The following is a 13,579-nucleotide window of genomic DNA, read 5'->3' as shown; positions in this document are numbered from 1 at the left end:
GGCAAGGATATGATGAAGCAAATGCTATGCAAGGTGAATTTAATGATTTTGGATTTTGCGGTATGATTTCAATTTTTTTTATTGATTCAAGGTGAAACTAATCTCATTTGATCCACTTGTATGAAAATTATGAAAATCAATTGATTTTCGAAAGGAAAAGAATCATAAACATAATAAAAATCACATGAAAGGTTAGTTTTACAAGTAATTAAAAAATAATAATATTATATTTTTCAACTTTTCAGTTGTTTGTGGGACAAACTTTTCATATAATTTTTATCTTATTTATATCTCTTTTTGGTCTGAACAATAGTTTTCATAGTTTTCGTCAAAGTGAATCTAACAAGATTAGTTTCATGTTTTGAAATAATAATAAAAAGTTCAAAATCATTTCCCAAAATTGAAAACAATTAATATTACATAAGGATAATTTTATAACTTTTAATACATAAGAGACCAAACTGTAACTTAAAATAAAACTAAAAGGGATAAAGTGAGCTATTTAGTCTTTTACTTTTTATAACTGGACTATTTTTTTTTCTCTTAAATAGTGTAACTCTAAAGAATTTCTTAAATGAATATAACTAGTTATCTCATACTTCTACAACTCATTGATTTTTATTTATATATAACCTTAAACCCACTTTAAGTAGTATATAGATCATAGATTATAAGTTCAGTATGACAATTGTATTCAAAGAATCACTTCTTACTCAAAATACCATCTTAAACGTTTATTATTAAAACATCTTATAAAACAATTATTAACCAGAATTGGATTTAACAAAAGAAGTTAGCATCTCATAATATAACGGATCAAGATTTGAACTTATGCTAAAAGAAGTGTTTATATTTAGTGTCTAATCGTGTTTCAAGCAAGATTATATATTAGTGGGGGAAAAGAAAATCTTGTATAACGGTTGCTTGAGAGATATACAACCTGTGGTAAAGATGTCCCAAGAGCTAAAAAAAAAAACAACAAAACATGCCTTTTGGGTTATATTGCCCTCACAAGAGTGGGAGTTAAATAACTCATAATTATCATAGTAATGAAATGGAAGCGATAGAGAAAAGGAAAAAAGAAAACTGAATTATAGTGATGAGAGATATGCCAAAGAATTTTTATATATATCGATACACATTGCCCTGACCCTCTATTTCTTTTGGGTATTAATCCATTACCCTCCCCTTTTTGCCAAGAAAAACATAAACACATAATGACATAATCTTGTCGATATCACTTTACGGATTAATTTTTCTTTGCTGGAATCCTAAGAAAGTAGCTCATTATTGTATGAACACGACACTAGGAATAATTTCGCGAAGCTACTTCTGTATTAAGTGCTTAGCATAAGGATAGCAAGTAGACACAGAATAATCTGAATTAGTGGCAGTGTCAAGACATTCTTTTCAGACAAAATCTCAGGTGATATACATCCACTCACTTTTATATTTCCACCCAAAAAAAAAAAATCTCATAATCGCCATTAATTAACTTTATATTTTAATCAGATGCTCCACCCTCCTTATAGCCTTCAATTAACAACCAATCAAAAAACAATAAAATAGGTAAAAGAAGGTCAATTCATTATCATTTTCCATTTTAAAATTTGAGTCTTAGACAGAAAGAATATTGGATTAAGATACTAATCAAAGTTCAGAATCGACTCCCTCTTCCACCTCCATCAAACAAAATCTTTAATCTTGTGAAGTCCTTGTCATGTACTATTTTTTTCACAAGCTTTTGTTGCATCCTAGACATCTTAGTTGACCAGCTAGGTTGTACAAAACTACTTGCCTCAAGCTGATGGGATCTTGAAAAGAAAGTAAAAGAAGATATAGTGATTAAAAAGATCACAATAATAAGAAAACAGTTCTGTGTAGAAGCTGTTACCAAGTAAAAGAAAAAGGTAATAATTGTAGTGAATTGGTTCTAGGTAGTGTTATAGAGACAACATCTAACCTCTTCTCACGTGATGGTAAATAACTAAATATATCTATATCCTATGGTAATTTTCTTTTTCTTAGGAAATCATATTGGACCAATTAATAGGGGTTAGTAAGTCCTTAACTTTACCCTCAAAGTTTACTTCCTTTTTATTATCACAAAGAAAAACTGTAAGATTTTATTTTTTTCGTAAATAAATTTAAAAAGCATTTTAGTAAAAATAAATAAATAAATAAATATAGAGTAAATAATAGGCTGAGTATCCTAGGTATAAATAGCTATGTTAAGTCAGGTGCTTCCTCTTGGCCTCATTTTCGTTTTTCCCCTTCTCCTTTCAAAACCCTTTCTTATTCTCGTAACCCACCAAACCTATCTCAGAAAAAAATGATGATCTCCGACTCATTCACCGTTGAATCGTCGTGAAATTTGAGCACCACGTTCGCAATCCAATTCCGAGCATTCTCACCGTTGGAATTTCGATATCATGTCTAAGATAAGAGAAATACCCCTCGCATTGTAGCCTTTTCCTTTCCCGTAGAAACCCAAAGCTGTCTCAGTAAAATTACGATCTCGGTTTCATTAACCGTTGGATTATCGTGAAAGTTTGATATGTTGTGAGAAATTCAATTGTGCACACCTTCACCGTTGGGATTTGCGAAATAATATTCGTGGTGGGAGAAAAAGGAATCTCACAAAGACAGTACAAATGGAGGCTTCAATCTCTTCTCATTCTCTCTAACGTTTGGGAACTCTATCAGAGCAACTAGAGGAAGAAATTGAGGGATCCTAGGAACTTTCTAGAGATGCTGTTATCGCTTTCGGAAGACACGTGAGTCCGTTTAGAGGTAAGAGATGAGTTATTCACAATTGAAGATTAGTGAAAACATGTGTAGAGATCCTTAGAGTATTAATTGAAATGGGTTTTGGGGTGTTTCCGTCATTTTTTGTTATTCTATCCTTATAGTTATAATTGTGAATTATATATGTTTGACAAACCAATTTTTGTGAAATTGATATGCTATTGTGTTGAGTGTGAACCCTATAAATCGAACATTTATCTAATTAACATGAATTGATGAAATAAAGTGATCGAGGAGAAATTTAGAGTGACATATTGATTTTTTATTTTATCTTTTTCTTGCTTTTTATGTTTTTTATATATAATTTAAAAATTAATATCATAATTGAAATTGACCAAAGTGTTCATATAATTATTTAGAATTTATGCATTGAAAGCTTATTTTAAAATTTGTGATTCAATATGATGTATGCTAGTTTATATATATAGAAGTAGTTATTTATATTAATAATTTATGTAAATAATATTGTAGAGTGTTATAGTATGATTCCAAAAAATTATTAAGTGTTGGAGTTTAAGAATATTATGGTTAAATTTGATGAGCATGTGTATGTTGTACCTTATGAATATCATTAGGAATGTTATGAGATGTTAAAGTGTGGGCATGATATTCAATTGTGGATAACTGGATGTGTTTAACACTTGATGTTACATTAATTATATTGAGCTATGAATTATATAATAACCCGACCAGTGTTTATGCGCAGTGTTAAAGAGAAAGTGTAGGTTCCTAGTTAGAAACCAGTGTTAAATTGTAACGCATGTGTTAAACGTGTTTGAAACATGAGTGTTAGGTTGCGATATTGTGTAATTCATGAGCAGTGTTTATAAATGGAATATGTGATGAATTGTGGAATAACATGTTGCTTTGAGATTATAATATTGTTATTGAGATTGAGTATAAGTGTAAAGTTGAACATGTGTTAATTTGTGAGATACGTGTAAACATGTGATGGTGGATTGTGACACTATGAGATGTGAAATTGTGAATGAGTTTTAGTTGTGGATAAGTGTGTAGTTAACACTTAATGTGAAATTACTTGTGTTGTAAGCTATGAATTGTACAATAACTCGACCAGTGTTATCTTGAGAAAAACGTTGATGCGCAATGTTAAAGAGAAAGTGTAGGTTTCCTATTTAGGAACCAGTGTTAAAGAGAAAGTATAGGTTTCCTATTTAGGAACCAGTGTTAAATTGTAGCGCGATATATTGTACGTGTTTAAAACACGAGTGTGAAGTCGTGGGTATTGTATAATTCATGAGCAGTGTCTGTGTGTTAAAATGATTTTAGGGGTTGGACCTGAATTAGGAGGGAGAGGCCCTGATGGGCTCTTCGGAGTGTAGGCCTTGAGGGTCACCGGGTTTGAGTGCTCCTTTAAGCCTATGCTGATCCCATATGGTTGGAGCATTCTCGCAAAACATCATGACCCTGACTGGTCTCCCTATGATCTTACTTAGTGAGAGTGACCTGACAAACCCATTGTGTGGTGTGTCTTGTTATGTACTCCTAAGCGCCTCAGGGTGGTTTTTCACTGACATGGTACCACATTGCATATAGGATTGAGTCTTAGCATAACTGTTGCATACGCTTGCTAATTGTTTATTATGAAATTGATGTGTTATTATATCTTGATTGGAGTGTGGGATTCTTGTGTAATGTGATTGATGATTGAAATTGAATTTTGAATGACAACGTGGTGAAATTACGTGAGTTATGTTTAAGCAAGTGGTATCTCATTTATATAATATGTATATTTAATTGTCTTGTTTCTCTATTAGCTAGGAATGTGATAACTCACTCCCTGTGTGTTGTTGTGTTTGGATCCTGTGATGATCTTGAACTTGTGTTCGGAGGAGCAGATGAATAGGTGGATGACTATGAAGAACCTCATGCTAGAGGACACTAGAACACAACGCTCTGATAGGATGTGACATTAGGATATAGGTTTTATATTAATTGTATGAAGCTTAGGCGACCTTGTTTGAGTCGAGATTACTTTATTATTTATTTGGACAAGTTTGAATATGATGTAGAAGAAAATGAATATGAGCCTTTTTCCCCTTTGGAAGACTTGTTTCGAAAAAAAATGTTTTAAAAATACTTTAATTAATATTTGAATTTTTATTCCTTTATTAGTATATATGTAATGGGTAGAGGGTGTCACAAAAAATGTGTATTTAAACTTGAGTTAAACATCCTCAACAACAAAAAAACTTTAGTTAAACAATTAGAAGAGCCCCACCATTCAATAACATTAATACATTGGATATAGCTCATCTCACTCTCACACCTCCTATTCAACAAACTAAGAAAAGAAAAAGAAAAAAAGAAGTGAACTTTAATTCATGATCTTTTTCTATTTGAAATTAAAAACTAACTAGTCGTTTATCATTGTTTGGTTGATCACTTGTCAAAAGAACATGTTGAAGGAGGACTGTCCTTCTCATGTCACGGACATGTCCAGCTAAAATATTATGCTTTGCCTCAATCATCATGAAAGAGGATGTGTTGCAAAAGATAGTAAATAGTTGGATCGACCCCTTCAACTTCAAGTGTGATGCTCAAAAAAAGAATTTGGGAAACCTCAAAACAAACCTATTAGCTAGCCTACGAATAGGACTACCCCCAAAGATTCCATTCTAAAGATTTAAGTGGCCTACTTCTTGATCTTTCTTTATATATTATTTGGCTAACGGGTCTACCCCTATCACCACCTAGGTCTTCCTAAAGAAAAATCCAGATCCCCAATGTGATAACTTATTTAAATGTCATCTTCCTCTTTGTCATCATTGGCTCTCTAGGAATGAAAAAACGTTATTGTCATTTTTACAAGAAAGAAGAAAGGGATAGAGACCTCTTAATCATCTATCATTAAACTTTTAATCCAAGATTTGCAAAAAGGAAAAGCAGGAGGATCATTATGATAAAGAAGTTGGACACGTAAAGTTAAAGAAATGTTTGTCCAAAGGTGAATATGATAGAAAAGAATCATAATTTTGTGAAAGAGAATGATTAAGTACATCCAACTGAATAAACAGAAAAGTAAGAAGCAATGGAGCTGAGTGGTACGTATATTATATCAACACACTTCTACTACATCCACTGCTTAAAGGAGAAAAGTAACACTCAAGATGTGATTTACATTCTCTGTGCTAATTAATTTTATATTGTTTGATATCCAATTGGCGACTAAATCAGTTCCCTTGCTATATACTAAGTGCATGATACGGCCATAAGTCCAATAATGAAAAATACTATAGTAATTGTCTACCCTTATGTTAAATTTATGCTCAATATTGAGAGGGAAACATTTTGTGGACAAGAGCACATTACACTCAACTTTGATTGAATCATTTACAAACCATCTACTTACAGCATAAAAAGTAAGGTGTAGCTCCTTACAATGAAATCTTTCCAATATGCACGTGTAGTCAATTCAATGGTCCTACTAAAGTTCAACCAAATCAAAAGGGTAAACCCCTAAGCCTCGAGTAGGCATTGACTATTCCTAAATCGAAAGATTATATTATTTAATACCAATAGATATTCAGCAATTTAATCAGGTAGTTGTCACACCAACTTGATTATAACGAAATAGACCAAGATATTGTGGGGGATTACATATAGTGGTGGCCATGGAATATTGCTAATGAAGGGTGTGTGACCATAATGATAATTGGAGGCTAAGAGGGTCATGTTTTGGTAATTAAGATGTTAGATTAGCAGGTGAGGAATGTAGATTCTCATTTGTTCGTTTATGTATCAGACAAGGACTAGATGACAGATTGGTCTGTGATATGCAATCATCAAAGGGTGATTGAAGCCCACAAGAGGCAAGAAGAGAGAGCAGGTGGGCCATTTGAGTGTTTTATTTATTTTTTCTTTTCTTTTTCCTTATTTATTCTTTTGAAAGGAGGGAGGGAGGGGGGAGTTAAAAAAAAACTTGAAATGGGGAACGGGGAGGTCCTTGGGAAATCTTACAATAATAGAGTCACTTTACATTGCACTTGATTTGACCACACGGTCACCAAACAGATATTCTTAGATAATCCGTTAGCATTTATCGAGCAAAATATACAAGAAGCCATTGGCAGAATTTTAGTGACCCCAAAACAGGTTGTTATTCCATGTGACTTTTGTTCGGTGTTTTATTACCAAAAGGGTCTCACTAATCTTTATCCTAAGGATACTACTAATTGAGAATATCAAACATTTTTAATCACTTAAAATAAACAAATAAAGTCAACTTTTTTATTTACTTATGATATAAGAAATCAAATACTATTTTCAATCAAAAGAAGGATAGGTGAGTTAAGCCAATGATTAACATATGCGGGCCCCCTCTATAAGGCCAATTTATAATGATGAAATTGGTTTATTGTATGCATGATAAGATGAATAAGAGGGATGAGATTTTTTTCATGTATAGAATACATTATTTTTTATTGGAGATAATTTTGTTTAAGTGAGATAATACTACTATGAACAATAAAGTTTTTTTTTATATATGTAATTCAGTTGCATATTTAGGACTCGAATTCAAAATACTTATTAAACTTAAATAATCATGTGACTCGAATTCAAAATACTAGTTAAACTTAAATAATCGTGTGTCAGTTGATGCATGTATTTAGTGGTAAAGAGGCGAGATTAATTAAGCATAGAAGATAAAACATGGCAATGGCACATTATGACAGAAAGTATTATTCTAACATGGGGTTGTTCTAGTTCTACTGTGAAAGCAGGCAAAATCAAGCAAGCCCCCCTAAGGGAGTAGTAGTAGTAACAAGTATATATGATATGAATGATACTAGTGGATGTGCTTTGAATAACAATTGGTAGGTAGGGGATTTTGTTACTTGGAGCAAAGTGGTCTACATATATGTGTATGTCTGTCCTATTGGCAATATACGTACTAATAGGCAGAGGAATGGGACCAGTCGTTTTCATGAATCCTGACCAAGAGAGCTTCTGCACAAAAGATCCCTGCAATCAGATGGCTATAAGCATCTACAATTCTGTCTCATTGTTAAAGGACATTTTGGTTATTGGTCTGATCGACCGATACTGGTCATGGGGGCAGGAGGGGTGCATAATGGGACCCTACCACATTGGTGCCTCTATCTATCTATCCCTTTTCATGTGAATCGTATACAGTTTTAGCCAGCTCATGTATTGTCCCAAGTTACTTACACACTCACCTCTAAATATATATCACTCAAACAAATGAATGCTTTTGGAGTTTCCTGTTAGCCTTAGTTTGTTTGGAATCAAAGTTTAAGTAAGTGCTTGCGTTTGCATTTGACATACATTAAAGTCATACATTTTGAGCTAGCTTTATAAACAATATATACATACATACAAAGTGGTCCAATTTGTTGCATTACACTGAAATTAAACTTGATTATATATGTAGAATGGAATGAACAATGGTGAATTGAATTGAACTGCACTGAACTCCTTACCACTTAATTACAGAAGCTCTATCTATATATATCACATCAAGGACCAATTCTCATAAAAAGGTAGCATCATCAAAGTTTTTGAGTAGAGGTTATACATGACAAGAACACATATATAGATAGGTCTGAGCAGTTGACAAGCCATATTTCACTTCATAGAACTAATGAGAGGAGATTCCAAGCTGGAAATAGCCGGGTTTGGCGGATCCTGTCCTTTGAGAGAAGCCAGAGAACCCACATGACATGGGGGGGTTGCATTGCATACCTGAAGCTTTTCTAGTTTTAAATTTCAGATTCTGAATGTCATCCAAAATTCGCATCTAGTTTTTCTTTTGAAGATTAACAAGGAGATTTATTAAAAATGAAAAGAAACTACACTCATAAATGAAGAGAAAGAAATATATTGGGGAAAAATTACTTCAAGTAGTACATCTAAATGTCCCCATCTCACTATTCATCTTGCCCCCTTCTAATATTGATTTTTCCAACACTCACTACTTTCCTTAAAGAGAAACGAAGACGTTTAAAATGGAAATGGGAATAATATCATAGAGATTAATGTTCAAAAATTTTAAAAGAGAGGGGAAAAAAAGGGAAGGAAAAAATAAAAATAAAAATAAAAATACTAGTTGTTATAAATCCCAACACAATGGTAATGTTGAAGAAGCCTATTGGCTTCCCTAAGACCACTGAAGTAAGCTCCATGAGTTGTGGAATAATGAGTTCTGTGAGTTGCTTCCCCTGCAAACAAAATTTGAAGTGGAGATGAAGCTGCAGGAGGTTGACAACTGTTATCTTTTGGCAATGGCTCTGCCATTGTATCTAAATCATCACCACTTGATCCTACTGCAACATAACTGTATGAGCCTAAAAACAAGGGATCAGTTCCCCATTTGCTCTTCATGACTTTACTGAACTTCACTTCATTTTGGTGGTGAGATCTCTCCTCAGAATTCACATTCCCATTGCACAATTTATGTGAACTGGTGGAACCCTTTTGCCACTGAGAATGCTGTAGAAAGCATGAGACTGTGGATGAAACCCCATTTATGATCTCTTCATCTTTGAGTGACTCAAGTGCTAGTGCTTCCTCCCCCACAAACCATGACAAGAGGACACTAGAATTGTTGTAGATGGGGAAAAGGGTGGCTGTCCTCCTCATCCACCAGGGTATTTTCTTGTGCCCCATTTCAGATTGAGGTGAATGGAAAACCATTTGCAAGAAAGGAAACCCTTTGTTAGAGTGTTCATTTCCATGTTTCCCTTCTCCGTGTGTTGGACTCAATTGCATAAACAACTTGTTAACAACACCAAAACCAAGCCTTGAAATAGCCTCAGTCTTGGAAGGGGGAAGAGGAGGACAGAACATACCTGAATCATCATCATCATCACTAATAGCAGCTTTTAACACTCCAAGTGAAACTGTGACAATGACATGATCAGCAGACATAACTGAGCCATCACAAAAATGCAGCTTCACAGGCCTAGAAGAGCAACATCCATTTTCCACAGCACCCTTCCTCTTCTCATCATCAAGCTGCCACTCAATCCTTGTGACCTTCCTACCTAACTGGACAAAACCAGGTGGCAACACAGAAGCCAAGGACTCAATTATGCTCAAGTACCCTTTAGCAATAGTGATTTCTTCACCTGGGAACATTCTGTACTCACTCTCAGCACCATAATCCAGTGTCAAAAGGTCATCAGCTGAAGTATATGTCCTCTGGTTGTTCTCATGCATTGCAAAGATTGCTTCTTCAAGCAGCTTCCTGCTCCAGTTCCCACACCCTTTCACCTCCTCTTGCTCCTTTGAAACCTGGTATGCCTCAAGGCCTTGTCTGAGGAAAGAACCAACACTAAGGTTGTTGTTGTTGTAAGCAGAAGCAGAAGCAGAAGCAAGCTTAGCAGCCAAAGCAGCCAGCTTGTGATAGCTTTCAAGTTCAGCACCCTTTGAAGTGGCCTCAGTGAGGGTCTTCTTACCTTGAGAATATTCCATGAGGGTGTTGAAGAGCTTCGTGATGGGGTCAACAATGGAAGGGTGGAGGTGAAAGCCACCTTCAGCAATGGTGATGGCCTCATCAGTGTTGCCATCCATGCACTCCCAAGGTTGGTCTGAGTGGAGTGAGTGGATCTCTTGGGCAATCTTGTGAATAGGGCTGCCACCAATTCCATGGATCCATGTAGCTCCCATCTCAATGCGGTCACCACCAAACTCTGAGGTGTTGATTCTGCCACCAATCCTTGTTCCACCCTCCACAACACACAGCTCAAACAAGTCCTTTGAGGCAGTGGCAGTGTAGAGCTTGTTGGCAGCTGTGAGACCTGCCATTCCTGCTCCAATTATCACAATCCGTGGCTTCTTCACCACCATTGTTGTTGCTACTTCTTCCCTTGAGAGAAAGATTTGAAGATGGATAGTTAGATAAATAGATAGATTGCTAATAGCTTTGCTTTTCTTTTTTCTTTTTTTCCACTCTTTTCAGGCAGAGGAAAACAACAAAACTAAAATCACACACGAGGGGGGGGAGAAATAAAAAAGAAGACAGAGTGGTACAACAACACAAGTGGTGTGAACTGTGAAGGTGAGATTTGAGTTACTGACAATGAATTTATAACTGGCCTCTGCTTCCTCACTGAATGGCCTTTCTCTTGAACTTTTCTTTTGGGGGGAGGTGCAGTGATGCCAATCACTAACTTACTGATGTAAATAAACAATTATTGTCACAATAATCATAATAATACTAAATATCGGTTGAAAGGAAATAAATACAGTTCAAAGTCACACACTTAAAAGTAGTAAATGTAAAAGTCTTGTGCAGTTTTCATGATGAGATAATATATGCATATGAGGTTTTAAAATCACTCTCTACACTCTACATCTAGTGGAACAAGATAATAATATCTTACATATGATAAATTACAGGTTCGAATCTCCACTCTTTTTCTTGAATGAGGTAAACGTATGTATTTATGTAAACATTTTTTGAATCAGGAGATTTTTCATATCTTAAATTTGGTGTTATCTTCTTTCTCTAATTTTTTTTCTCATCTAAAAACATATTACTATTTGACCATGATTTCGTCCACAACATCTAAGGTTTTAAGATTTTCTACCCTTATGGCTATATCAACTACATTTATCTATAACTATTTGCAATATCAAGAATTACGATAAAATTGTAACTCTAATTTAAAACCTTACATGAAACACTAATGTATGGCTTGGCCTTCTAAACTACTAGTGACTTGTAGTATTTTGTTTTTCACGTTGTTATGGCTTACTATATACTAGTAATTACTAATCCCTAATAAAGACAGGGGTCTACTTTTTTCATTGAGCACACACTCTACAACTACTTACAATTACAAGCAAAAGGGTTGAAACTTGAAACTGATCCAAGTGTAACATAAAAATTGAGGTTGGTATCGGTAGGTCTGCCCCACAACCATAAATGCCCACGAGTGAGTAATAATTCAGAGACAGTCACTGAGCACTGAGCTATATGACTAATGTCTATGACTATAACCTATGCTATGGGGGAGGGAGGTTTATTACCAATTAACCAAAGGGGAAAAAACCCAAAGGATATGAAAAATGTGAAAATACAAAGAGAAAAGAAAAGAATTAAATAAATAAAAAAAGGTTGATAGTGCCTTTCACCAACCTCACATGTAAATTGAGTTAGGGACGGCCCACCAACTGAACAAGTCAATGGTCCTGATCAACCGATGGGCTGTCCTTAGAGGAGTCTTAAGGAGGACACCGTACAAATCCAAACAATTATAATCAAATTGCTCACTGCACACCACACTCCCTTGCACTGTTGTATTATTATTGTTTACACCAACCCTATGCTGTTCTTGTTCTTCCCAATTCACATTCTCTCCCCTGCCTCTTCTCTCTGTCAAAAATCTATTGGTCAATTATTTTGGGTTTATATACAACTATTATATATGATTGGCAAAACTTTCCCTCGTAAATATTTAAGAGAGTTTAATAATTATACATTTATAATATAAAGTAGTTTTATATTATGATTTAATTATTATTAGTATAAATTTTTCTTTTTTTAGACCACAAGTATTATTTATCATATGTCATTTTGTTCATAATCATTAAAAGTAAAAAGATTCTCTTTTTAAATATTTAATGTATTTACATATTTAATTATTGGTTGATAAGACTTTTATACTAGTTAAGATGAAAGAATCACACGTCAATTAATTTACCAATTGATTCACACATTTAATTATTTATTAATAAAACTTTTAAATTAGTTATATCATAGAAGAAACATAGTTTTATCTGTATTTGGATGGCAATCAGCCAATTAAAAGTTATATTAATATAACTTTAAAGTTAATTATTGTAAAATTTATGTATAAAGGATTTATAAAATAGGTTGGGTGATATTTTTTTCCCAACATCAAGGTTGTTGAGCATCAGTAACCAAAACATGACTGCAATTATAGCATAGCATTAGTTGTGTTTCTACACTTTTCCACAATATATCCAATAACGTGATGAAATCATGGCCATTTTTAAAACCTTTGAGATTGACTTATTTTCACAATGATCTCATTAACAAATTGACCTATCGTGTATTGTTATTGATTATTCTCACGTTTGTAACTGAACAATGTTAAATTTATATTGACCAGTTCAAAAATTAGACTGTCCATTAATTAGTTGATTTTCTAATTGACCAGTTCAAAAATTTATATTGTTACAGTACGATATTTTTATGGAGACAGAAGAGTGAGATAAGATCTAAATTGGTGTTTTTAGCGGTTAAATTAGAACGACCGTGACCAAATTTTTAACTCAATATCTTCAACGTAGTATTTGTTTTAACTTATTTATAAAATATTAATTTTTTTCAAGGAAATTACCCAAATGCACTTACTTTAGTATTGTGAATGAGTGCAGAAAATAACAATTTTTAATATTTTCATTAGTAAATTAATTATAGTTTTTTAGATTTTGTGAAATTTTAATCAAGGATAAAGAAAGGGATATAAAAAGCATGCTCTTATCATTTTTTTATAAGATCTTATTAAGCAGTATTTTAAAGACACTGCTTAAAAACATTATTTCTTATTGGATATATTTTATTAGATGTTTCTAATTTCTTAAGTGATAGGAATATTAAGTCATTTTTGTATTTTTGAAATAATAAATATTTCTTCTGTTTTCGTAATTATTACTATTCCTTAAGCCAATTTGAAAAGTTATACTAGCAGATAGACAAGAACTGAAGTGGTAGTGTTTATTTTAATTGTGATGGTGTATAAGAAGATGGGATTAT

The 13,579-nt window shown here is 33.6% G+C and overlaps 1 protein-coding gene across 1 annotated transcript; it reads right to left on the bottom strand.

Moving 5' to 3' along the window:
- Positions 1–8,191: 8,191 nt before the first annotated feature.
- LOC114388459 (probable polyamine oxidase 5) lies at positions 8,192–10,991 on the bottom strand. The gene is made up of 2 exons (XM_028348955.1): positions 10,873–10,991; positions 8,192–10,660 (listed from the first exon to the last, which is right to left on the bottom strand). Exon 2 carries the CDS (start codon positions 10,639–10,641, stop codon positions 8,896–8,898), a length of 1,746 nt encoding a protein of 581 aa, XP_028204756.1. The 5' UTR covers positions 10,642–10,660; positions 10,873–10,991; the 3' UTR covers positions 8,192–8,895.
- Between the last annotated feature and the right edge of the window lie 2,588 nt (positions 10,992–13,579).

Source organism: Glycine soja, chromosome 15, assembly GCF_004193775.1.
Source record: "Glycine soja cultivar W05 chromosome 15, ASM419377v2, whole genome shotgun sequence".
NCBI lineage: Eukaryota > Viridiplantae > Streptophyta > Magnoliopsida > Fabales > Fabaceae > Glycine > Glycine soja.
The sequence above is the reverse complement of the archived record's forward strand: the minus strand, read 5'-3'. Positions and strand labels throughout refer to the sequence as shown.

Excerpts from the sequence above, each read along its gene's own strand:
- LOC114388459 (XM_028348955.1), bottom strand. The coding sequence starts at position 10,641 with ATGGTGGTGAAGAAGCCACGGATTGTGATAATTGGAGCAGGAATGGCA.